Source organism: Corvus brachyrhynchos, unplaced genomic scaffold (genome assembly GCF_000691975.1).
Source record: "Corvus brachyrhynchos isolate BGI_N302 unplaced genomic scaffold, ASM69197v1 scaffold407, whole genome shotgun sequence".
In the NCBI taxonomy this organism is placed as follows: Eukaryota; Metazoa; Chordata; class Aves; order Passeriformes; family Corvidae; genus Corvus; species Corvus brachyrhynchos.
The window spans coordinates 1,315,457-1,340,567 of NW_008239056.1; the positions used below are offsets into that span (position 1 = coordinate 1,315,457).

General features: G+C 43.1%; 2 protein-coding genes across 8 annotated transcripts in view; both read right to left on the minus strand.

The window, feature by feature from the left end:
* Positions 1-534: 534 nt before the first annotated feature.
* Positions 535-10,169, minus strand: LOC103619110 (sterile alpha motif domain-containing protein 9-like). 2 transcript variants are annotated; one of them, XM_017739131.1, is made up of 5 exons: positions 9,723-10,169; positions 9,318-9,460; positions 7,924-8,067; positions 7,419-7,463; positions 1,287-6,903 (listed from the first exon to the last, which is right to left on the minus strand). In XM_017739131.1, exons 4-5 carry the CDS (start codon positions 7,420-7,422, stop codon positions 2,243-2,245), a joined length of 4,665 nt encoding a protein of 1,554 aa, XP_017594620.1. In that variant the 5' UTR covers positions 7,423-7,463; positions 7,924-8,067; positions 9,318-9,460; positions 9,723-10,169; the 3' UTR covers positions 1,287-2,242. The 2 variants fall into 2 exon arrangements, with proteins under 2 accessions (XP_017594619.1, XP_017594620.1); XM_017739130.1 differs by lacking the exon at positions 9,723-10,169 and having other exon boundaries at positions 535-6,903; positions 9,318-9,493.
* A 92-nt stretch (positions 10,170-10,261) lies between these two features.
* Positions 10,262-25,111, minus strand: part of ERN1 (endoplasmic reticulum to nucleus signaling 1) — a 33,941-nt gene continuing 19,091 nt past the window's right edge. For 2 of the 6 annotated variants that reach the window (XM_017739134.1, XM_017739136.1), the window contains exons 4-22: positions 24,147-24,263; positions 23,315-23,387; positions 22,072-22,194; positions 21,365-21,466; positions 20,682-20,943; positions 19,997-20,075; positions 19,118-19,280; positions 18,189-18,307; positions 17,681-17,863; positions 16,853-17,108; positions 16,018-16,108; positions 15,499-15,688; positions 14,899-14,998; positions 14,247-14,446; positions 13,889-14,036; positions 13,268-13,395; positions 12,556-12,679; positions 12,248-12,315; positions 10,262-12,038 (exon numbers count right to left, since the gene is read on the minus strand). In XM_017739134.1, coding sequence (XP_017594623.1) covers positions 11,832-12,038; positions 12,248-12,315; positions 12,556-12,679; positions 13,268-13,395; positions 13,889-14,036; positions 14,247-14,446; positions 14,899-14,998; positions 15,499-15,688; positions 16,018-16,108; positions 16,853-17,108; positions 17,681-17,863; positions 18,189-18,307; positions 19,118-19,280; positions 19,997-20,075; positions 20,682-20,943; positions 21,365-21,466; positions 22,072-22,194; positions 23,315-23,387; positions 24,147-24,263 — 2,733 coding nt within the window. In that variant the 3' untranslated portion in view covers positions 10,262-11,831. Of the gene's footprint in view, positions 12,039-12,247; positions 12,316-12,555; positions 12,680-13,267; positions 13,396-13,888; positions 14,037-14,246; positions 14,447-14,898; positions 14,999-15,498; positions 15,689-16,017; positions 16,109-16,852; positions 17,109-17,680; positions 17,864-18,188; positions 18,308-19,117; positions 19,281-19,996; positions 20,076-20,681; positions 20,944-21,364; positions 21,486-22,071; positions 22,195-23,314; positions 23,388-24,146; positions 24,264-25,111 lie in introns of those variants that run through there. The other 4 variants (XM_017739135.1, XM_017739137.1, XM_008637567.2 and 1 more) reach the window with 3 other exon arrangements.

The window sequence follows — 25,111 nt, forward strand, 5'->3', positions numbered from 1 at the left end:
AAACCCTTTTGGAGCAAAATGCTGGAGAGATGAGGTAGCTTGGAAGATGGGTGTCCTTGTACCTCCTGTGTATGGGATGAGAATGGATTACTGTGCTAGGCTGGTTGGTCTTACTTAGCTACCACTGTTCACTTGTAGGTTAATTTCTGAGAGGTGGTAAAGGGAAGATAAATGGCTATTTTAATGCTATGACATGGACCAGTTGGAGGCATTTTGAATTGGGTATGTGTGACAAGGAGGTGCAGTAGAGGACCCTTCAGGGAACACTGCTGCTGTGCAGAAGCTCTTTATGAGCATTTGTCCTCTGGCCCTTTCCCCTCCAGGGGAATCTGAGGGGCATTTGAGAACTACTTTGTACTAAAAGCTGGTTAGAGCAAGGGCAGTTGTGTGTTGCCTGACAGGTTGGAGCCCTGCCAGTGTGAACATGACTGGTAGGAAGGGTGGGTCTGTACTTGCTGCCCTGTGAGCCTTATCTGGTTGTTTTTGCAACGTGGGCCCCCAAGATTTAATCTGTAAGTTTACACTTTTTCTCTAAAACTTGTTTTGGTTTTTTTTTTTTCCTGTAGGGCTGGGCGGGATGAAGTAAAGAGTTTGAATCTAAACTTAATTTCTTACAGGTAGAAGTGGGCATATTTGAAAAGCAAGACCCCTATTTATGCCTCAAAGACAAGACTCAAGCATATGTGGGTTACAGGGCAAAGCACTGCTATCTGCAGAATCTAGTTGGGTGTGTGCAGGCAGAAAACAAGTTACAAGACAGACCCTCCTGGCCAAGGTGGCTGTAATTTTTCATCGTGGTAACAGTTTCTTTTAAAAAACTAAGTCTTTGCCTCTGCCACAGCATTTGAGCAGGTTCTACATCTAGTGAGCAGTCAATGCTTTGTTTTTCATTCCTGTGCTTTTCAGTAAGTTTGCATATCCTATTTCTGCTCCGTGTTGAAGCCATCCTAATGCCCCAGGCTAGACTTGGGAAAGCTGCCTTTGCCCTTTTCAAACATACTCCTGTCCCCTGCATTGGGGCTGGGGAGCAGAGGGGGATTTCTCTGATCCTTCAGCTCTCTTGCTTCTGGCAATTATTTCTGCTACCTGAGGCCAGAATGTGAAGGCTTGAATTAGACAATAGTCTTTGGTTTCATCCTCTTTCTTCTGAATTCACTATGGCTTGCAATTCCTTTTAGAGTTTTTGGCTGTGCCCAGATCTTGGCTGCAGTTGGAAAAGCAAATCATACCTAGCTACTGTTGGAAATACATCCTCAGGAAGGGTAATAAAGCTCACAGAGAAATGGTAATTCTTCATAAAAGATATTTATTAGATTAAAACAAGTTACATGACAGTTTTTTAGGCAATTTTAGTCACAGTATCTTACATCAAACAGTGTGAAACTCCAACAACAAGCACTTTTGTTATTAGAAGCTGAATGTGACATCATGGTTGCAAACACAGCACTGAAAAACTTTGCATTTTTCAAATCATGGATGTATGTTACAGACAGATTTGAGTTCTGTACTCTGGCATTCCTTGGATGATAATGCAAAATCATTTCACCAAGTGCAGGAATTGCTTGGACTATGAAACACATAACAGTGCTTACAAATAATCTTTTATGTCATCCATATCTCTGCTCACAGGTCTCTGCACCCCACCCTAGATACAAATATGTCTAGTAAAGTAATGTTTGCACAGAGAAGCAATGCAGGAGTTACACAGAATTTGAGACCTCTTTTTTGTCAGTCCTGATGTTTGCAAAGTCAGCTGTAAAATTGCTTCTATACTGACCCTGGCTTTGCAGTTGGTAGTTGTATTTCATACATGGTATGTGTCAGAGAGCAAAGTATGTTACAGCCAGAGCTGCGTATGTGGTGTGAGTTCACTTTTCTGTTGCTGATTCAGGAGCAAAAATGTAGTTACACTGGACAAATTCTTTTACTGATCAAGACTACACAGAAATTAACCACAAATCCTAATCTATGAGGTGAGAAGAAAGAAATTGACTGTTGTCTTTGGTTTGAAACCTTGCTTTCTGTGACTCCAAAACTATCAAAGGCTTGACTCTAAGTACACTTTTACAAGTAGTTTCAAAATTTTTTAGTTATTTTGTCACTATTATAGTTGTTAACTCTGATTTTCTTGTTGCCTGGTGTTTACCCAGGGCAGTCCACTTTTAGTTTTAAATGTGAGAGTGGACAGTTCCAGTGCTGTACATTTTAAGAGCACAGTGCATACGGTAATGTACTGCATACCTTATGTTCTTCTGATAGCTGGATCATTTTCAACCTCAATATTGAAAGCAACAAGGCCATTAAATGAAAAGCCTAAATAAAAGGTCACATTTTCATTTCCAGCGGGCACTGATTCATGATGGAGTGGCAAGATACGGAGCTCCTTCACGTGACCACGTATAAATAAATTTCTGTCCTTGGTCCAGCCAGAAACTCTTTTGAGATTGTCACGAATTATGGAAATATTCCATACGGTTCCATGCAGCCACTTCATTCTCCTTTCATCTAAGGATCCCACCATCAATTTATCAATTTTAGTTTTGTGCACAATCTTACTTAAGCCATAACCTTTTCCCAGAAAAAAATGGGTGTAGATTCTTTTCTTTCTGGTAGGAACATCTTTCATTTTGATGTCATATAAGCGTTTCAGGGTTTGAAGGGCTGAAGTTAAAATTTCATCTTTATCTGGATTAGGCTCTTTATCTAATGCCTCATCTGGCCAGTACAGCAAGGTGAGCAAAAAAAAGGCACTTGCTGGAAATGGTCGTTTTCCTTTGAAAAATCTTAGACTGAGCTCACGCAGAGTTGGCAGCGGAAGGAGTTTGGCTGATCCTGGTGTTAAGCAGGCTAATGTGATGTGGCTCAAAATATAATTGATCAGATCGTTGTCCTCTAGCCTGTTCCTTAGCGGGTTTTCTGGATAGAAACTAAGGATCCTTTCTAGCTTTTCAGCTGACCTGTTCTCTTTCTTATCTGTTAAGAATGACAGGATATTGGTGACATTTCCTCCACCACTCCTATAAATATTCATACGTCTCATGAGCTGAGTTTCAGGACCATTGTTGCTGTCATCAATAAGGGATGTTGAGATAAAAAATTTAGCGTATACCTCTGACTGTCTTTTCAGCCATTTTCTGGGATTATAAATTTGTTCTTCCTTATCATCATTTTCATCATCCTTCTCTTGGTTTTTATCTGTTTGGAAATAACTTAGTTCTTCTGAAATCCATTCCAGAGCATTGTACAGGTTCTGGCGCAAGCCTTTTAAGCGGGAGTGAAGTGTTCCCCATGTTCTTTTTATGTCTTCAGGAATGTAGTCTGTGGTGAGGTATTTCACAAGCTCAGTATATTCCCCCTCTGGACTTCTGTGGAATACAGGGAGTGTGGACAAAAATCGAAGAAGGCGACAACCTACTTCTACTTCTCCAAAATAGCCAGCGTTGTTCATAATTTCACGTTCTTCCTTTGCAGCCCGCTGTGCAGCCCTGAAGCATTTCATAGCTTTAAGAGCAATCTCTATCTTCTCAGTGATCCTTTCAGGGGTGTCCTCCTCTGTCATTTTATCCACAGTGAAGCTAAACCATTTCCTGTAGACTTGACCTTCTGTATCCAAAATATAAGAATCAGTTGGCAAATGAGATTTTGCGACCTGTGCCCAGTATTTTGCATCTTCAAATTTTTCGTTGCTGTAATTTAGTCTGGCAAGCTGCTGGGCAAAAAATGGATCTTTTCCAAGGAGTTCATATGCAGCTTTTAAAACAGCAATAGCTTTTTCACAGTCTTCAGCTTCACACACATGTTCAATGAATGGGGAAAAGAGAGTATCGGTATTGTCACCCCTGCTTCTTTTATCACGTCGAATAAACAGATGTCTGATAAACTTTATGAATTCTTCACGTCCAAATCTGTTTTCAAAGAGTATCTTTTCCTGAAGAAGAGTTGTTGCAAGTTGACTTAGTGATTGATTCCCTGAAAGCTGATGCAGAATTTCTTTTGCAACCAGGCAATGTATTATCCGGACAGATGAAATATAAGTAGTACTTTCCCTTAGCTCAATAAAAATCATTCTTGCTTGTTCACTCAAGCGATGTTTGAAATCGTATGCCCTTGCTTTACTCTCTGTATATGCCCCCAGCCCCAGAAAAGCCTCACAGTGTGACAGTGAAACGTATGAATTGGGTACATAACAGTTGAGCAGAGCCACGTAACGCATCAAGCAGGTGTCACGAGAGGAAGGGTCAATGCCATGCAGTATGTGCGCTACCAAGTCTGACACGTACGTTTTATTGAACTCCTCACACATCAGCACAAACGTAAGTATGAATTCCGGTTTGACATCTTTCTGCTTCAGTTTTTCAAGTTTAGTGTTGAACAGATTTTTCTCTGACTCTGTCAGCTTGTGAGTGACAGCAACTGTGTCCAGTGGAGAAGCCTTGCAAAGCCTTTCAGGGTCATTGCATCGTCTACAGCACATAAGGATGAAGTAAGGTCTGGAGGTATTCATTTTCCTGGTTGCTACAGCCTCCATTAACTCAATCTGTAGTTCTTCAAAGTACTCATCATCATAATCTTCGATCAGGAGCAGCACAGGAAAACAGTGAGTGATTTCCTTTTCTTCATAATCTCTAAGTGCAAGCACATGGTTACAAACAGTTGAAGGTGAATATGAGGTCTTGATAACAGCACATCTAAAACGCTTTCTGCTTTTCCATAGAACTTGCCGTGCTATTGTGCTTCCACCGCTTCCAGGATGGTGAAATATCTTTAGTTTAGCCACAGAATAATTTTGTCCACTTCCTCGCAAAATGCCGTCCAAGAGTTTGCTTGCCTCCGTGCATGCTTCACGTTCAATGATATCCCCACAGAGTTTTTTATCAGCAAGCCACAAGTTTTCCCACATGATTTTTCTCCCGCGGTAAAAATTTTGTTCTATTTCTTGTTTTTGTTTTTCAGTCCAAAGATTTAATTTGATATCATCACATTGGTCAGCACAAAGGATTTCTAGGGAATACAGTTTCTCTTCTTCCCGCAAGGGAAGTGTACACACCCCTCCAGTGGAAGCTGGCAGGTGTCTGGGTTGGGCTGTAGAAGGCAGCATTGATTGGATGGTGGCATCTACATGACTGAGCTTCATACCCACAATACTGCATTGTTCTAGTGTCTCAATGCTGCAGGATTCCTGAGCTAGATTAGCCCACTTTCTGTAATTTTCTCTGGACTCTGCAATGCAGATGATGTACTCCATGCCATTCATCTCTGTATAGAATTCCTGAAAAGTGTCCACAAGTGGTTTCTGCACTGGTGATAGCAATAGAAAAAGCACAATGAAAGAGCGCTCCGGCAGAATTTCCTCACAGATACAAGTAATTACTTTCTTCAGGTATTTTTTTTTTGTTCTAATCCATGTATTTTCATCACAAGGTTTTTCATCCCCAAGGAAGTCACTGCGCCCATTGCAGAATATCCAGCTGGTCTGATCAAACAGTTTCTGAGAGGGAGAATTATCAGTCTTAATTTCTTTGAAAAAATCCTGTAAAAAATAAGAACTTGTTTCATGGTGCTCTTTGTACTTGCTGTACAGTCCTGACACATTAGAATGTTCATCAAAGTCAAAGACACAGAAAATGTTCAAGTGCATTAAAAAGTTGATGTAATTCAGATTGTCCTGTTCACAGCTGTTTGTGACAAGGATGTACCGTAGGGAATCATCCATGTAGCTTTTGCCATCATTTAATAGAATTGATAACTTTCTTCCTAAATCTTGAGGTATTTCTGTAGGTACTTGTTTGCTGGAGAGCTCAGCTCTTTCTCTTTGAGTGTCCCTGTCTGGCACAGCCTGAATGAAAGCAGTGAGTTTGTTGCGCTGCACAGGTTCAGACTTTGCTCCTAATCTCTGGTAGAGAGCTGGTTCTTTGGTCAGGATCACCTTCTGGCTGCTTTCGTTGTATTTTGGTAAATAAACTTCAAAACAATTCTTCTTTACCAAGCTGAATGTTGGTTCAATGTCAACCTCCACTACAAATCTTTGTTCCTGAGAGTCTTTTGAAATCACTTCAACAAACACAGGTGGGTGAATACATTTTCTTGCAACTTCTTGTAAATCATTGCAAAAGCACTTTTCTATATAATCCAGTGCATCAACAAAGTCTTCTCGGTTTTTGACCTTTATGCCAACAATCTGTCCATGTTTCCAGCCCTTGTCCTCAACACTGTCCATGACACCAAAATGGATGGTGCCATTTGTTCGAATGTTCATGCAGGCTGAAGCAAATCGTATCACTTCAGAGGCAAATTTTGACTGCACTTGATATTTGTTCAGTTCTGCAGCAATGGCAAAAGATTTGTATTCATGGCAAGGAATTATTAAATCACTGACTCCTGATTCTGGAGCAAGAACTGTGTCTTTCATGTATTTGAAATCAGTATCCTGACTTCTAAATGGCCGACAGTTTCTGAGCTCTAAAACTTCATCAGAACTTTGAAGCTGGGATTTCTTGCTGCTTCTTTGCCTCTTGCCAGAAGTAGGAGCTGTGTTCTTGCTGCTGGTTGTACCCACAGCACCAGAGCTGCCTCCAATTGCTGTGCCCTGGGCGGGGGTGTTGCTGGCTCTGGCTGGGCCTGTTTGTGCATCTGTTCTGTCGGGTGTTTTGCTGCTGGAGTCCTCCGCTTGCTGTGCCTTGTCCTGGAGCTGCAGAAGGTCATCTCTCTTGTGGATTAAGATCTGGATTTGGCCTTTCTTCATTCCTATGTCTTTGAGGAAAGACTCATCCAGTTCTATTAGTGCTGGGCCTGTCACTTCTTCTGCATATAGTTTATCTACGTACTCCTTCTTGATTCCAGTAGACTCCAGCCAACATTTTACATGGTTCTCATCCCATTCATTCACAGGTAATGTTTTGTAATCTAGAAGTTAAAATTACATATAACTAATACAAACTAATCTTTGTTTGGCCATGCTGAATGTTAGATTATTTTCTTTCTACCAGTCACAGTGAGAGAGCAGGTCTTAATTTCTCAAGTATGTCAGTTCTGAGGACAAAGTATCCTTAATCAGAAGCAGTTCTAAACAGTGGTGCAAGACTAATAAATCAGCAAAGCAGGAAACTAGGAAGGAGACTTGGAAATTATCCTCAAAGGCAGTCAAGGAAATAACTCAGAATGGTTTTTTGCAGGGAATGATGTGATAAGGTTTATGGGAATTGGCAGGACTGGATTCCATAAACTGGACAGGTTTGGGTAGATTATTTACCCACTTGAGTCTGATTATTTTCTGCTAAAGGAAGATAGCATCAATACAAACCCTAAGATGATGATAGGAGTACTGATTAGTTCCCCACTAGAGATGAATCCTTCAAATGCAGATATTAAAAAGTAAATTGCTACATATAAAATACAAATTTTCTGAAAGCAATACATACCCATTGTCTTTGGTGAGGGAAATCCTGCTGTTAGTGAACAAAACCCTAGAGGGGGAAAAAATAAGTCTTCAGATTTACAGTTAATGTTCCTGTGTTAGTTCAAGCTGACTTTGGTATTCTATTTTCCCAACTTCCTCCTCACCTTTTTGGTCCAAGGTCATTTCTGTACCTCTAAAAGCCTGTTCTTGCCAGCTATGCTGTTTCTGTGTGCCTGTGTGAAGGCAGCTGCTCCTGCCTCTGACACACGAATGTGAAGGAAATAGGAGGGGTTGCTGGAGAAGCTTGTGCTGACAGCTGAGCCTAACAGCTCTTTCAAAAGAAATATGTACTGGAGAAAAGGAGGCCCACCACCACTGTATCCCCCAGGTTCTATCTCTTGCTTTTTATTGCTTTTTCTCACTCTCCCTGCCTTTTGTTCCTTCACACTCCCTTTTCTCCCTCCCTTCTTTGGTGGGTATACTCTCCCCTGCTCCTTCTCTTTTCCCACATCTGTTCTGGTGCTTACCAAAATTTCCAAGAAGCAGTTAACTCACTGCCCAACCCAGCAGAAGGTTTTCTGTTTAATGGGGTGTCCTCGCCTGAGTTGTGACATCCTTCTTGTGCCCAGCCTCCATTTCAGGGGTTGGCTGCAGGGACAGCCAGTTCTGTACTGCAAGAGGAATGGGTTAAATACACTGCTCAGTGTGACAGCAGAGATATGAGACATTCACAGTCAGCAATAACCATCCACGAGCCTGGACACCAGGGGTCACAGTAAAAGGTGCACTGTGATGGTGGTGTTTCTTCTCTTACTGTGGTGTGGGGGCTCAACTCTCTGGTTCAGCTGGTGCAGTAGCTCAGCCAGCTCCACCCCTGCAGCTCGTGGTGCTAAACAGCACCAGCAAGTGTAAAAGGAGCAGCCACCAGTGCAGCTGGTCAAGGTCTCCACAATATCCGCAAGTGTAAAGGTGTTACTGGGGGAAGGAGACGAGTGCTCAGTCCCTGGGACTATGGCTTGGCAGGAGGTGAGCTCAGCAGAAGGTAGTGGTTTGGGGAGATACTGGTTCTGGGAGAATAGGGTATGCTGGAAAAAACCAACAAGTGCACATTAAGCTTTTTTGCACCTGGTCAGCCCTGTGCAAGCCTTGGGGGGCTGAGGCACCAGCATGGCTGTAACTTTCGTGTGAGCAGGTGGCTCTAAGGGGGAGCCTGTTACAGGACTGCCCAGATGTGCTGTAGCTGTAAGACATCCCTCAGCGTAAGTGTAAACAGGCTGGTTATAAAAAGGGTGGGAGACTGATTTCCATTGACACTTGGTGCAGCTTTCCCCGAGAAAGGGGGCTAAAATGGCTCTGAAATACTGGTCTTTTAGAGCCTTTGGCCGCCTCCCATGGCTGGGCTTGTACAGTGGGTCGGCTTGTGGTGAATCCCGTTCCGCGCCTGTCTCTCCGCCCCAGCCCGCTGTAACAGCTGACGTCAGGAAGCGTTTCAGAGCAAAAAGCCTTGCCGGGGAATCGAAACTGGAATGGAGGCTGAGCAGAGCGGGGGCAGGGCTGGGGAGGCGCGGCTGGAGGGGGCCCGGGGGTCCCTGATCCCTCCTGGTTCTAGCAGCAGTCGGGTGCTAGTCGGTGGCACCGGGTTTGTGCTCCAGTGGGCTCTGGCTACTCTGGGCTGCACGGCTGGGCAGCGAGGGGGTGCAGCTGCGGGGCTGGGGGCAGAGCTGTCTGCGCCTCGCTCCCACGTCTCTGAGCTCTCAGACAGTCCCATGTAGTGCTGCCGAGCAGCTCCTACCCCAGTGGGGTGGCCGGGGGGACAGAGCTGGGTGGGTGGCAGTGGAGGGACATCCTCACTTTTCGTTGAGCCTGCTACCAGTAAAGTAACCCGCCGGGCTGAATGGCCCGCAGCGCACGGAGGGCTTACCTTGCCGAGTGTCTCCAGTGCTGTCCTGCCTGCAGGGAGTTTCCATAGGAGGAAGGGAGGGAAGGTGCTCCAACACTTGGGTGCCAGGCTCTGCACGGGCAGCAGTATGAGCACTGTGGGTGTTCTGCAGCTCCTGCGGGTCTCTTGAAAATTATTCCGGAAATAAAAAAGGGGAAACTGCTTTAGACAAACATTTCTGGTGAGCCATCCAGTCTCCACCCCCTTCGCAGCAGTGCTTCTGCTGCGTGGTGCTGCCGTTACAATCCAGCAGCCTAGCCTCACCAAAACCAGCTGTCAGGATGGGGTGTGGGATATATTTATTCTTTTTTTTTAATTTTAAAGTTTTAGATCCACCTCACTTACTGCCCTCTGTATTAGCTACCTACTCACTCCAGGCCTCCTCACCAAGTAAGTAGTGGAGAGGTTGGCAGGGTAGTTAATAGAGCACAAGAGGCTCCTTAGCCCAGGCCCTCTGCCACTGGGGCCCAGGAAGGCTGTGCTGCACACAGAACTGTCTTAGTGACTTTCTGTTTCCTGTAAAACACGTGATCTGTTATCAGCTCAGTTTCACGAAAACCATTTGATCTTTATCTTAGCAGCACAAATTCCTGCCATTTTCTCTCACCTGTGCACTTGCCTCAGCCACCAGACTGGAGGTGGCTGGTGCCTGGGGACTGTCAGAGTAACAAACGAGGCTCCTGGGCCTTCAGGGAGGCTCAGTGCTCCCCCCCACCCGAACAATTCCTGCATCCTCTGTTGGATCAAGAGGCAGGCAACGAGTTGAGTAGGCTCAAAAACCAGGCACCAAAAACCAGGCACGTCCCTTCCCCAGGGAGGCAGGACAGGGCTGCTGCAGGCCTTGTCTCCTCCCCCACTCAGTTCTGACAGCTCTGAGAGCACCAGGCCTGCTGGGTTCCCTGGGCACACATTGTCACTAAAAGCTGTGGGGTTTTAATCTGAGTACAAGTCTTTATTTAGTAGATTTATAAAAGACCTTTACATGAGAAATACAAAAATATTAAATAGGCTTTGAATCTTTTTAGGTAAAATTATCATTATGTTTTCAAGCTTTAGAAACATGTAACCTGCAGAGTTTGGCATCTTAGGTAAATTGCTCTCACTTTGTAAAAGTAGGAAAAAAACATCCTGTAAAGTATCTCCAGAAAAGTAGCTGTACATACCCCATCATACATATTACTGGCAATAATTTATTTAAGACACAATGGCACAGTCATACACATTCCCACTTTGTAATTTCGCCTTCAATTCCATTGAAAGATGCAGTATCACTTTCCTCTTCGAGTTGTTATCTGATGATTAAATATAAACACTAAACTGATTAAGACTGATTTGGCATGCTTCATACTTGTACCACTTGGATTTGATACCACTTTGTAGTAAAAATTAAATAAATATAAATACATTAAATAAATATATTGTAAAAGAACACCCCAGCTACATTAGCATTCAGCATTTCTTCATCCTAGCACATGTGATGCTTTGTCACAGCTTCAGGGCCAATGTAAAGAAATACTGCATCTTTAACCACACAGGCTCCCATGGATGGAATTACCAGCCCACACATACAGAAAATGGGGTTTTACAGCTCTGTGGCACCCCTTAAACACTGCCCTGATTTCACTTCTCTGAACAGCTCTTGATTCATGTCCTTTTTCCCAGGACTGTCTCACCCCTGGCCCTGTAGCTGTGGCCTTTTCTTACCCCTTGAGACATTTGCAGTTGATGAGTCACAGGCAGCTCTCAGCTGCCATTGGTGTTTGCTGCAGATACTTGTGCAGATCTGTTCTCATACTGTGAGTTGAGGACTGTTCAAGCTCTTCTGTGGATACTGGTTGATGTTAAACAACAAGGCTTATTTTCAGAGTAGGTAAACCTTGACTTGATGTTTCAAGTCAGTATTTTTTAAAACTTCATTGTTTCTGCTCAAGTATGAGGGACTAATTTTCCAGGGTAGTACTGATTAAACAGAAATGGTACTTTCATACCATTTTTTGGATAATTGTGAATGATTCCCTTTGCAATCACTGTGGTGTGCCTAATGCCTAATGTGGCAGCAGTGCAATGGCAGGTTCGGATGATTTGCTACAACCAAAGGGCTCCTTTTGCACATCCCAGTCCCGAGTAATTATATGATTTCAATCACTGAATTAGAATTTTTTTTTTTTTTGGTAGTAGTAAAACACATCCATTACAAAATCACATACAGTACAGGGATATTGGGTGATGGTTATATCCAGCTGTTGCTCTTCATTTCCACAGTCTTGAAAACTGCCTTGGAGTCAGTAACTCCATCCCCAGGGTTCAAACTTTACCATTCACACCCTGGGCTTCACTATGTCCTGATCCAGCACAGGCACAGGTACAAGGCACTTTTTGGAAGCTTGGTTTCTTCAAAGAGAGAGAATTCAGCTCTTTGATCCCACTTTTCCCTGCTAAGGGTAGGCCTGTGCTTGGAATGTTGGTCCCAGAGAGGAAAGCTCCATCCCTCTCCTCTCAAACCATGTCTCCTGTAAGGCTCAGCTCTGCAAAGTCCTCAGCATAGTAATGCTGGAAGAGTCTTTCATGGCAACAGATGTGCATAGCGTGGTAGGTGTGCAGGAGCAGGCGAGGGAAACGAGCTGTAAAGTAACACACAAAATCATCTGGGATGGAGCCCAGGGTCTCCTGCACTTCAGGAGGCAGCTCCCTGTAATGGTGCTTCTGTGGAGGAAAACAGAAGAGGAAAAGCTCAGTCAGAGGGTTTGTTCAGGAGCCTCTTGCAAACAAAGCTGTTGGTGTTCCTGGAAACAGTAACCTCCTATTGGTTTCTCGTAAAGGAGTTCAATACCTAAACCAGTGTCTGACACAGGCTGGCAACAACAGCAGCCAGAGGCGGGACCAGAGAGTGCATGAAGAAAAGACTCCTTTACCTTATTTCTCATTGCCCTCAGAAGGTCCCGGACAGAGCCACCTTTATAGGATCTGAATTTTCGAAGATCTGCAAGAGAAACAAGTTTTTTTTTGTGTTGTGATGCAGTTTTTGGTGCTGGGGTGTGTGTCTGCAGCCACAGATCCTAGGTGTGTTTTAGTATATAAACACATACTTGAATTTGAAGAAATGCTTTACTGGCAAGTAACAGTGATGTGCCAGAACTGAGACAGTGTTATCCTCACTTTCCTGTCCCAGCAAACTGGGAATAGCAGGTAATTCCCACTCTGATAAAATGTTGTCCATTACCTGTCTGAAGAGGAACAGTGATGTGCTCTCTCCAGTCCATTTTCACCACTTCTCTTCCACCTCTTTCTAATTGCTTGACTATTGGACCATCTAAAGATTCTTTCTCTATCCGGTCACTAACATCCTGGAAGAGACATTCAGATTATTTCTAGTTTTATTTCCAAGCTTTTCACAATATTTTCAAATTGCTGCTTCTGGCCAATTATTTATTACCAGCCTGTCCTGGTAATAAAGTTAGAATTGCACGTCACTCCAAGACAGTGCTTGGGAATGGATACAGAAGTTTCCGAGATGATTTGTTTCACCCTTTGCCAAAGCCTTTTTAGCACAGAGGAGAAGGTAAGGCTGGAAAGGATCTCAAGTCCTCAGCTACTTCCCACCCCACATCAGGATTGAGTGCATGTTCACTCCTGTTCTTGAAAACCCTCCTGGCCACGTTCTCTGTGGGTACTGCAGCTGCTAGAGGAGACCTTCTTTTCACCAATGGACCTTGGTAACATCAGTTCTGGCCCCCTGGGAAAGATCTGCTGTAAGACTAAGCCAATTGCTTAGGAGCTACACCCAGCTATTACAGCTGGGCTGCCTCACTCCTCACACTAAGGCTGTGGATTCTATGACCTCAAACAGGCACAAAAGAGAGACTGAATTCAAGACCTGAAGAAAGTCTACAGGAGCCCTGAGATCTGAGAGGAGAGCAAAGGTCATCACAAACCTGAAAGAACTGGAGCTGTTTTTCTAGACTCCAAAAGAAGGGGTGTTTGAGAACACAGCTGGCAGACGGCCGTTTCTGAGGGTCCATGTTGATCATCTGCTCTATTAAATCATGAGCAACAATGTCTTCTGTAAGGAAGAGGGTGTGGGGAAATTTACTTCTTTTATTTTCTCTACGTTCTTACTTCTTTCATTTTCTCTACGTTTTCTCTACTCTTCTCTCTCTTTTATTTTCTCTACGCTGTAGTGAAATGTAAAATTTTTTAATTTTGTACTTCAGAAATTCATTCTGGTCTCTACTTCCTCCTGTCCTGCTAGTTCAAGTGCTGCCCTCACAGATGTGCTGGGCAACCAACAGAAAGAATATCAAAGACTAAGAATATCAAAGTTCAGCTCTCTCTCACCCTTTAAATACAGGAAATAACTTCACAATCAAGATTGCAGGGTTCCAAATTGTGTATTCCAGAAATGCTCTGGGGCACTAACTCTGAGAACTTTAGGCCCTCTACTTCAGGAGGACCTGAGGAGTACAAGTCTCCTCTCTTGTGGGCCTTGTTTCTGTCCTGGGTGTTGGTGTTTAACAGGCTGGGTCGCTCACTGATCCCTGCAGTGCAGTCCTTACCATGCCTCCCTGCATCCAAAGCCTCCAGGCTGTATGCTCCCAGCAGGATGTTGGCTTGCCGCTGCAGGGACTTGCCAAAGGGATGGCCACCTTCAGACACCACATAATAGAAGACACAGCCAGCTGAAAAGATGTCCACCGTGTACGTCTGCAAAGAAACAGCCTTCAATAGCAGTAACGTCTTTTCCCCTTGAAAGCTCTGATTGTCACAGGGTGGTTATTTTGCATCTGAGAGCAGAAGGAAATTTTCAGACTTGTACATTTGAGCTGCAAGGCAGCCTGGAGGCCCAGGCACCAAGTGCTGCCTATGGTAGGATCTGGCCTGCTCGTGGGCAGCCTGGGAAGGGCGAGGACTTACAGGGTTCTCTTTGCAGTCTTCACTCAGCATCTCTGGGGCAATCCAGCCTTCGGTGCCCGGCACACCCGAGCGGCGGCTGAAGCTGTGCCTGCCCACGGCCAGCTTCTTGCACAGCCCGAAGTCTGAAATCATGGCTTTGACTTTCCCGTGAGCGTTGGGCATCGAGATGAGGATGTTGTGGGGCTTCAGGTCCCTGTGAACTGTTACAAACATCCACTTATCCACTCAGGCACTCCCAACAATCTTTGTAAATTTTTAAATGAACCTTTCACAAGGCTGAACCACCATTCATTAAACCAAAGTCATAACTTCCAATGATTGTTGTTGGTAGAGGCTCATTTTTTTATTCCATCATGTTTTATATTACTCCTATCTAAAAACTTCAGCACCCTGTACCAACAGTAAGGACTTGCTTTAGTACTCTGGGGCTGCAGAATGTTGCAGGGACAAGGCCAATGTCAAATCATAAAACCATGGAATGGTTTGGGTTCAAAGGGACCTTAAAGACCGTCTCATTCCAACTCCCCTGCCATAGGCATGGACACCTTACAAGAGGCCACGTGAACAGACCAGTACCAGGCCAGTGTCTCTTCTTTTTCCAATTAAGAAGATGTAGTCCTCCCTCCAGTCCTGAAAGGAGAGGCATTCTTACCAATACTCAGGGAGTGCAGGTAAGCCAGCCCAGATGTCGTCTGCTGCAGGAGAGTGATGGGTTGTAAGCCATGGTGGCTGAAGGCCTTCTGCTCAACATACTGCAACAGAGAACCAGGAGAGTCAGCCACAGCACTGCTTAGAGGCTGCATAAATAATAAATCCATGCACTTCACCGTCCCAAAAAGATGAGACTGGGTAAATTGTGCTAGCTGGTAACACACAGCAAAGAGCCTTTTTTTGGCTGAAGGTGATGATCTCTGAAGTCTCATTCAGAGAGAGAATTCTGTATAGCACTGTGCTCCAGAAAGAAGAACAGAGTCTTCAAAGTCTGCATGGTAGGAGGGGGAGGATGACTAGAAGGGAGTCCTTCACAAGAAGTTAAAAATCAAAGGACAACAGCTTCTGTCCATAAATCAGTCCAGGGTTAGGGATGTCTTCCTAAAGGTTTGAAAACACCCCTGTTCTAGGATTGTGTAATTGTTACAGAGGTGGCAGTGGGAGTAAATGGAACATCTCCTGCATCAGGCACTTCAGCAACTTAAGCTCAAGGGAAGTGAAGGCCTTCCAGGAAGAAGATGTTCCCAGTTCTGTGGGTCACCTCCTGTAGGGTGGCAGCACACAGCTCAATGGCAATGTACTGGAACTGCCGGTCCCTCTCCGTGCAGAAGTAGCGGATCACGTTCGGGTGCTCGTCGGACTCGCGCAGCAGCTGCACCTCCCGGTCTGCGAAGCTGAAGCACTCAGGGAGAATCCTCTTCACTGCCACATCGCGGTTATCAAATGAGCCCCTGCAGCCAGGGAGGGAAGGCACAACAACCCTTCACACTCTGGAGCCAAAGCATGTACAGAAAATGTGACAACAGAAGCCATTGTAGAGCCTAATGAAAGCAGGTACATGGAAATGTACCTGGAAACAGGTACATTTGGCCAGTAAACACTTCTTAGGGAAGTAAAGTAGTTTTTGCTAGTGAAGAAAATGCATGAAAATATTCCAGACATATGCAAAAAGTTTCATTTCTGTTCATAGTAGATGTGAGGGCTTTTATAAAAAAAATGAATTAAAGGGACCTGATACAAACACAACATTGGTCTGTTTAATGCACACATTCTCTTCTACCTGTAAACAATTGTCCCTTCAGCTCCATGTCCCAATACATCTTTAGGGTTAAACGAAATCTTGCCAACAACCACTCGGTTTGCTTCTTCATCTGAACAAGAAAAGAAAAACAAGCACTGGTTTAGGATGGGGCAAAGCAGCCTTTTAAACAGCACAGACTTTGGGGCCAGTCTGTAAAAGTCTTTTAGCTCATGTTTAAGTTTAACACACATATGATCAAAAGAAATGAGTATGTCCACATTGGTACTTACCCTGAGTAGGCAAATACCCTGTGGTGACCCAGTGAGCCAACATCAAGAGTCAAAACACATTTACACACACCTCCTGACGTATGGTCTGGAAAGATTATGGCTCACAGCTGTGAGAAATGAGTGGTTCTCAGCAGCCAAATTCTTTCTAAAAGTTTATAGATGTTGAATTGAGAAATGCTGACTAACAGTTACGGAAGTGGGTTTAACAGCCATTGAAGGGGCAAATGAGTGCACAGGAAGACCAGGCAGGAAGGTTGCACTGCCTAATCCCCATTTCTTGAGTCCAGTTAATCATCTTAATACATGTTTCTATTTGAATTAGTATCTCCCTAGAATGGCTACAAGTGACAGGAACATGCTGCCCTGGAAAGCACAAGCCTTCAGCTGGCTGTTACTGTAAAGCAACAATCCTGCTGAGGGTCAGGGCATGGAGACCTGCCTGTGGTGTGCAGGGCTCAGCCTGAATGAGGACGATGGTTCTTTTCATCTTGCTGCGCTATGAAGTATCATCAGTAATATTCTCCTGTATCATCACAAAGACTGGGGAAATAGAGACACAATAAACCACACTGGGCCAACTTTACCTCCCTCTTCTTGCTCAGTGGAGAGGCAGCTCCCAACATCAGATGTGGAGACGTTGGAATAGGCAGAGTGGTTTGATGCTCTGGGGGACAGGTTTGGGGTGCTGGCACCTGAGCTTTCCATCCGGCCATATGATGTGTCCAAGAAATCTGCGTCGGGTGGGAGGTCACTGGGAGCACCAAAGGACAGCTTCTGTTGCTGCAAGAGCTGGATCTTCTCTTCCAGCTGATGCTGCCTCTGCTGCTGCTGGTGGACACTCTGTGAGAAAGGACCTCAGTGAAGATTTGGCAGTCAGGTCATGCAAGGGAACTCTACAGCTATTGGGGAGCTACTTCTAAAAGGTGGGAGCCAAACTCTCCTGCCCTGTCCCTGCCAACCACACAGGTTGAGGAATGTTCACTCACAATTTCTATTTCATTCTGGACTTCCATTGCCAAGATGAGAAATCACATGGCTTGGTTAAAAAAGCTGTTACTAGGTTGACCAGGTGTGTTTAAACCATTGAAGGATAAATGATCCAAAACCTGACAGTGGTTCAGGTGAGGAAGAGAACAGTAAGGCCAATAATGCTAAGATCATGTCCAAAAAGAGTAATACCTACAAAACCCACAACTGGTGGGTGGTGAATGGAAAAGAAAACCTCTCCAGAGCTGGCACATATGGCCAGAGAAATCACTGTTAAGTCAAACTTGTGCCTTTTGTCCCCAGTGCACATCTGTGAAGAGGGAAAATCCCTAGAGTGTGTCATTAACTCCTGTATCATTTCTGGGCTCTACAATGTTCCTGATTCTCCCAACACTCAAAAGCTCATCAAGCCAGGTCAGCATTACCATTGGGTAGGTAATGATGAAAGCCACCCAGCCCACAAGCAGGAAGGTGCTGAGGATGATTGTGGCCATGTCCTTCAGCATGGAGTCCACCGGAGTCTCTGGCCGTGGGATGGGCCGAGCAGGAGTCTCTTCAATATCCTTTGGAGCAGCTGGAGGCCCTTCTGTTGAGGAACCTTCAATGACCTGAGGCAAAGAAAGCTCTGTTAGCTCAGTATCTCTGTGGGTAATGAGGCATTTATAGCCAGCCTTTCTGCTACATCATTTTTAGTAATTTCTAAACCTACCAAAGTCTAAGTTTTGCACGTGGAGAAACAAAAGCAGCAGAAAGCCTTAATTCTGAAACAAGAAATGACACTTCCTCATACCAGTGATTCTATGTGCTAAGTACATGAACATCTGATACAAAAAATGTGAAGTAATTCCATGCAGCTTTCCTTCTGTCCTCCCCCAACTTCCACTCCTTTATATTCTTCTATTATGCAGTAAGAGAATAATTCTCATCACAAACCTCTTCAATAGTGGCTTTATCAGAGTCAGCTGGAATCACGTTTTCAGGCCTCTTCGGTAGGTTGCTTGGGAATTTCTCCAGGATCTTTGTGGGGGCAGATAATGGTGTTTCATGATGCCCTTTAAATAAAACACACTTGTTGAAACAGAAAGCTGTCCTTTTTTAGGAAAGATATCCTTGATTGCAGAATCTTTGCTGAAGAGTGAGAACATCACATAACACGATGCTAATGTATAGAACAGGAAAGAGAAAGGAGAGGGAAAATGGAGGGCAGAGGTCACTGAGAGCTGCAGAGGAACATGAACTGTCTACCTGACATACTGCAGGAGGGAGGGTATTAACAAGGAAAGGGATCATGGGAAGAGAAAGGTGGCACTTAAAAAAGCTGGAAGTTGCACACTGTCCCTGCCCTAGAGTTCCTGCCATATAAATCACTCAATTATCACCAGTCATCACTTAAAACTGAACTTCAGACAGTTCCTCATTTTTGAAGCAGAATTGTAAATGCACTGAAAAGTCAATTCCAAAATTCAGGGACTTGGGACACACAGGATAGGCTGACAATTAATAAACATTATCTTCAGCCTCTGTGTTTTAATCTGTTTACAAAATGGAGCAAACATGACTGTCTGATCCATATGATGAGAATTAAGGTAACTGCATGCACAGTAAAAAAAATCCAAAAGGACCCAAATACAATATTTACTGTAAATAATAAATTACTATACCCCTCTCTGAGGGAGGGGGCAAATAAGCAATAAGTAACTTTCCACACATGGAGCACTTCACCCTGTGACGGAATAAGGCAGGAGCCTTGAGAAAACCAGAAGGCAGGTGGATATGTAACACATTAGTTTATATGCAAATGAGGATAAATTGGACACTATTACTAGAATTCAGTAATTATGGCCAGACAGGGCCTCCCACACCTATCAGCAGCCAGTCATTCCAGTAGTTGAGCTTGTGCTTTTCCTTCAGCCTGCCCGAAAATTTCACATCAGTGCTGGGCGTGATCACGCACTCGCCGTTGTCTTCAATGGTGACTCCTTCTGTTTTTGGACCTTCTAGCAAGGGAATGGCGCTGCCACGGGGCTACAGAGAGATCAGTGTTACAATTACTGTTACTGTGACCTTAGAATATTTAAATAGGCAACTAAGTTAAAAAACTGGAGGTTGAAATGGATGGGCAAGCAAAGATTACTGGCAGCAATGTCACTGTGAGCAAACACGGCCATTATACCCTTAGCAGCTGCTTCCACAACCTTGGACATTGGACCTTTTCAGGGACATGTTGCCTGGGAGATGAGATTACTCCTTTTTTTTTGTTTTCCCCTAAAGTTAAGCAGGATCTGTATTTCCTACCTGGCAGCCACAGTGAGCAAAACAGAACTATGATGCAGTTTCCTGTCTATGGGGAGTTACTTTGATGAACAAACAAGCAATTTTAACATGAACCACAAAGCACCAAAAATAGCAGTAACCTCCGGTCTGCTTCTGCTGAGCCTGCCTGGCACAATTTCTGGGGAGCTGCACTTACTGCTTTGCAGCATTGGAAATGATTACAGAAGTATGGTCATGCCTTCTAGGGTTTGGTGTTAATTGTTTCAGGAAATACTTAATTTGCTATGCATTTCTTGATAGAAATCTGCAAAACCCTCAAGTTTCTGTAGATGTACAGTCTTCAGTGTTTTATTTTCTACTTTAATTTAATATATTTTTATGCATGATTCCATTTCAACCTTTTTTCCAAGCCCAAGACAGCACTGATCCCATAAGGGCACTTTCCCACCCAGCAGCTCCCCACTTACCACGACAGTGACTCCCTCGTGCACCATGGAGGGCGATGCGTACAAACTCGTGGAGTATTTCCCCACGTACAGGGTTGGGCTGCAGAAAAACAGTCACTGTTAGCAGCAGGCAAATGGATGTTTTACCATCTCAGCTAAAACCTGGGCAACACAACCCTTCAGAACAGTGCAGGAGCTTCCCAAATCATCAGTATTTGTATCTCGAAAAGCCTTGATCTGTAAAATTATTTGAAGTACTGCTGTACTATGAAGCCTTTTTTTTTAAATTATGAAAGCACTGTCAGTTCATTATTCACAGCATTGTTGCTCATTTGATATAATTCATGTTCTATTTCTGCATTTTTCAAAAACTGGCATTTGCAAAAATGCTGTGCACCATTTTTATAGTGTGAAAGGCTTCACATTAGGAAAACCAATTTAATTCCACATTCTGAGAAACTATTCAACACAGAACATCTGATAAACTTAGGAATACACACTTCCTACGTTTATAAGTTTTTTGGTTTGGTCTCTGACTTTACACACTGAAAGATCAAATACTATATAAAAGAACACCTGGAGAGCTAGAACTGCTTTTATGCATTCTTTTCACCATGTTGCAACTTGTAGCACAACCCTTAACTGTTTTGCTTAATGACAAAGCTCTGTCAAATGGACAGTGAGAACAGCAGAATCTCAAACTCACGTCAGTTTGTTCTTGGTCTCTGTTTCCTTTGGGAAGGGATATTTCCACTTGGTGATGTGTCCAACCTCCCCAGACATGAAGGTCAGGTAGCGCAGGGTCTCAATGCCCACGTTAGTGTGCAGGACTTTCCTCAGCCCCTCTCGCTGCCAAATGTAAAAGGCCACCACAGGGGACGCGTAATTCTGGATCCACAGCACGTTGCCGGACTCACTGTCCACAGTCACCACCAGCCCGTCCCCATTGGACACGAAGTGGGACATTTCTGCAATGCATGGATGTGTGGAGATTACCTGCATTCTGCAGCTTTAATCATGCACAGGAACAGTTCTGCCTGCAGTCACCATCACACCTTTCCCTGCACAGCAGCTGAGCAGCAAAGCCGTGGCTAGAACTGGGCTGATACAAGTCCAGCTGCCATTCAAGAGTGTTGCAATCAGGTTGCACACCACAGTTCAGGTTTGCTGCCTCTCCTGCCATTTCTCACTGATTTTAAGGAATCACACCTTCAAGAGCTGCACCCTCCTGGATTCAATTTACCTGAAGCTACCTAACAGGCTTTAGATATTGCAGTATGTGATGGATAAAAATGGGCAGAAGTACATGCACTGCACAAAAAAAATCAGAATATTTTTGCCTATATACAAAACCCCACTGCAGGAGGGAGACAGCAATTAAATTCTTACTGTATTTTATGTCTTCATCAGGCAAAGTAGCTGCATAATCAAAATAGGTGGCATTCCATCGCAGCTCCTTCTTTTTGGTGTCATACATTGTGATCGTGTACTCTGTTAAAAAACATACAGTCTGTGAAGCAAAAAAACCTATGAGAGAATAGAATCAATCTTCTCAAATCTGAGACACTCCTCAAACACTACACACCACTCACTGCTGTCAGCATTTCATTTTCCCAACACTATCCCACTTAAGGAACACATTAATAGAGAGGTTAAAGAACAAGTCTGTGACACTTATTCCTGCTTATAGTCAGCACCTCCATGGTGTTGGTCTAACTTTACCAGTTATATAGCACACTACACTTGTGATGTCAGTGGATCTGCTCTATTTTCATCTTCTTTAAACAGTTTTTTAAAAGCTGTATGTTACAGAGCAAACAGTTCTCAGCTGCTACTGGAATACACCATTAATTACAATACAGATGCCACTTAGTCAACAAGAAGAATAATGGACCTACTGCCAAAGTTTAAAAACCAGTATCTTTCTGCTGCTACAGTTAATAATTCTTCTATGTACAGTCTAAAATTGTAATTTACAGAAGTTTTTCTAAGAAATAAACTTGAAAACCTGAACTGACCACGGGGTCATTTGTTATAAGCCTAAACTTTAAAAAACAGAATTTTATTTTAAACTACAGGAAAAAAAAGCATATGACCTGTTCTCCCAAGATACAGGAGGGATGTTGACGGGCAAAGACTTTCTGCAAAAGAGGAAGTCAAGGTCTGCTGTTTCTCCCCAGTCATGAGGTCAACCACATACCAAATATCCTGCTTTTTACCTGAAATCATAATTTAAGCTACATTACCATTCAGTTGGAAAAACTGCACTTTCATTCAGCTTTTCAGTCTTCTTTTTTCTTTAGTAGACTCATGGACTTAGCACAAATAAAGCATTTTTAATAAAACAGTTTTTCACAGTCAGGCTTAGTTTCATTTAGCACTACTGGCCAATCCCAAATACTTGCACTACTGACCACAAACCCCAAACCCAAATACAGTATTTAGAACGGTAAGTACTATTGGCTGAATGATTTTTTCACATATAAAATCTAATAGTGCTCTGAGTGCAGCAGATCCTGTGAGCTCTAAGACTCAGCTCTCAGGAGACTTGAAGTGCTCATGGTGAATGACAGGAGGTGGGGGGAAAAAAAGTGAGGGTCTACACCTATCAAATTGCTTAAGGATTGTAATCCAAACATCCCATTCAAGACTTTGTGAGCCATGACCTTAAGAATTTCTTTGAAGTTAGTACAGGTATGTCATGTTTAGAAGCTTCAAATAAACATTTTTTTCTCATTTACTGGCAAGACATGAAGTGGAGAACCAGGAGTATTGGCCCTTCAGGAGATTTAAAAAATCCCAACACTAAGCTCACTCTAATCTTCACATATTTTACTGTTGTGATAAGTAACACTCCTTTTCTCCTCCCAAACCCATCTGCAATTAGAATGAGTCAGGACAGTGAGCCACAAATTTATTATTTGTATTATAAATGAACTGACTGTACCTCAGACAATGGAAGATGTGTAACTGTGGTGCAATGGGATTTCTAATTTTATCCTAATTATCAGGCAGTCAATAACATTTATAATCATAAGAAGATTTTAAGTAGAAATCACATTTTGTTGAGAGACTGCATCTCAAGAAACCAAAAAACCCCATACAGGCATTCCACTGCTTAGAAAAGGAATTTTCTCCTTCAGGAAAAACAATTGGTATTTAATCACCACACAGTAACTGCATTCTATATTAATCAGATTTTCTGTCATTGGAAAGATTTACAAAAAACCATAATTAATACCCAAAATAAGGCCTATTTCCTTCAGTCTGTCTGGGAGTCTCCACATTTTGTAGCTGCTGAACATCTTACAATCTAAAAGAGAGAAAATTTGAGCTCACCCATGTACAGGATCCCATCAGAACTGCGGCAAGGAGATGCCTGCACCAGCTCTGGGATAGTAAATGGAAGTTTCTAGGGGAAAAACAAACAATAAAAGCTCATCCATATTGATGTGATAGTCTTCACATCTGTTCACAGAAAAGGGTGACAGGTTTTTTTATTGGTTATTTCTATTACTCTATAAATAATATAAATTCTATAATATTTCTATTATTCTATATTCTATAAAACCTGGGAATTCAGCCAGAGTAAATACTAAAATATTTACCAATACTGAAGTTCTTAAGGGAAATCATCGCAGCTGCCAGAGGAAAAAAATCTTGTAGAAAGCCAAACATTTTATTTGAGTATCGCCATGAAGTTTAAAAATGAAAGTCAAGCATTAGACAGTAGCTGTGGCCTACATGACTAATCTGAAAGGTTCAGCATTTTTGCTTACTAAATCCTATAAAGACACCTTCTAAAGGGGTTAGCACAGAGCATGTATTAATCCTGCTTCTGAGAGATGGTTTTAGAAATGCAAGTATTTGGGTGGGAGTGACACATCTGATTGGTGTTATTTCGGGTACACCTTTCCCATCAAATCACATAGAGATTATTCAGTATTTGGATAACAAAACACAAATTTTATTTGTAATTATCATTACTTTAGCAAGTTACAGAAAAGTCATACAAGGAGACAAGATATGGTGTTGATATTTTCAAGCAGAAATCACTTCCTGACAATCACAAGGTGGCAACATTCTGCTCTAAAAAAATATGTTTTCCTTCTGCAAAGGCATGAGGCTGATCAGGGCACTTTTTGGGAGAGAATTTAAAAAATATACTTACAGTCAAGCCTTCACTGTTCTTGCCACCAAGTGTGTACAAACTGCCATCATTTGGGTCTGGAAGAAATGCTGGCCTACAATTCACGCAGCAATTATAAATGACAAAAAATGTACTGTGCTTCTCAGAGAACAGGAAAGAAACTGTGGTTAGCACTGGCTTTACAGAGAACTTCATCTGACTAAATTTTTTGAAGTTTCATTTATTAACTGTGAAAACTAAAAAATATAAGGAAGTTTCAGAACTGATAAAACTTAAGACCACTAACGTATTTGAATACTCAAAGATCCAAATGTGGCAGGCAATGACTCAGATGAAAGCTTTTAAACTAAACCTACAAGCTCTTAAAATGACACAGAATTAGAACAAAACGAAACAAATAAACAAAACCAGAGAGCATAAGGAAGGCAAGAAACAATAAAAGAGTTGCCAAAAGTAAATTTGAGAGGTAAAGAGATCCCTTCACCCAAGCTACACAAAGACCCCCAAACAAACTCAAACTAATGTCTATGATTCTATGATCAAAAAAAGAAAGGATGTCACCACTGACTTCAAAGGCAAAGTTAAAGCCCCAAATTTTCTAGCTAAATGTGAGGTGGCTGCAGGGACCAATCTGAAGTTACAGCTCAAGGGTGTCATTTGCAGGTTCTGGTTGCGGTGGTGAAGGTTGGAGTTTCCTGTGTTTCACTGTTTTTAGTCTCTGTTTGAGGGGAGTAAGTACAGAACCCAGAATCAGTCCTGGCTCTGTCACTTCACACCTGTCACTCGTGGCACCATTCACAGCCCTGATGTCCAAACCCAGCAAGGGCTCCAGAGAACAGGCTACAGACAGGGTATTTTTCTTAGCTATTATATGTAGCTATTTCTGTCCCTCTATCTGTTCCCCAAACCACCTTAAATTGCCTCCTGTAAAGTGTGCAGTCTGTCTAGAACACAGATGGGTTTGGCTCAAATTAAACCAAATTTCA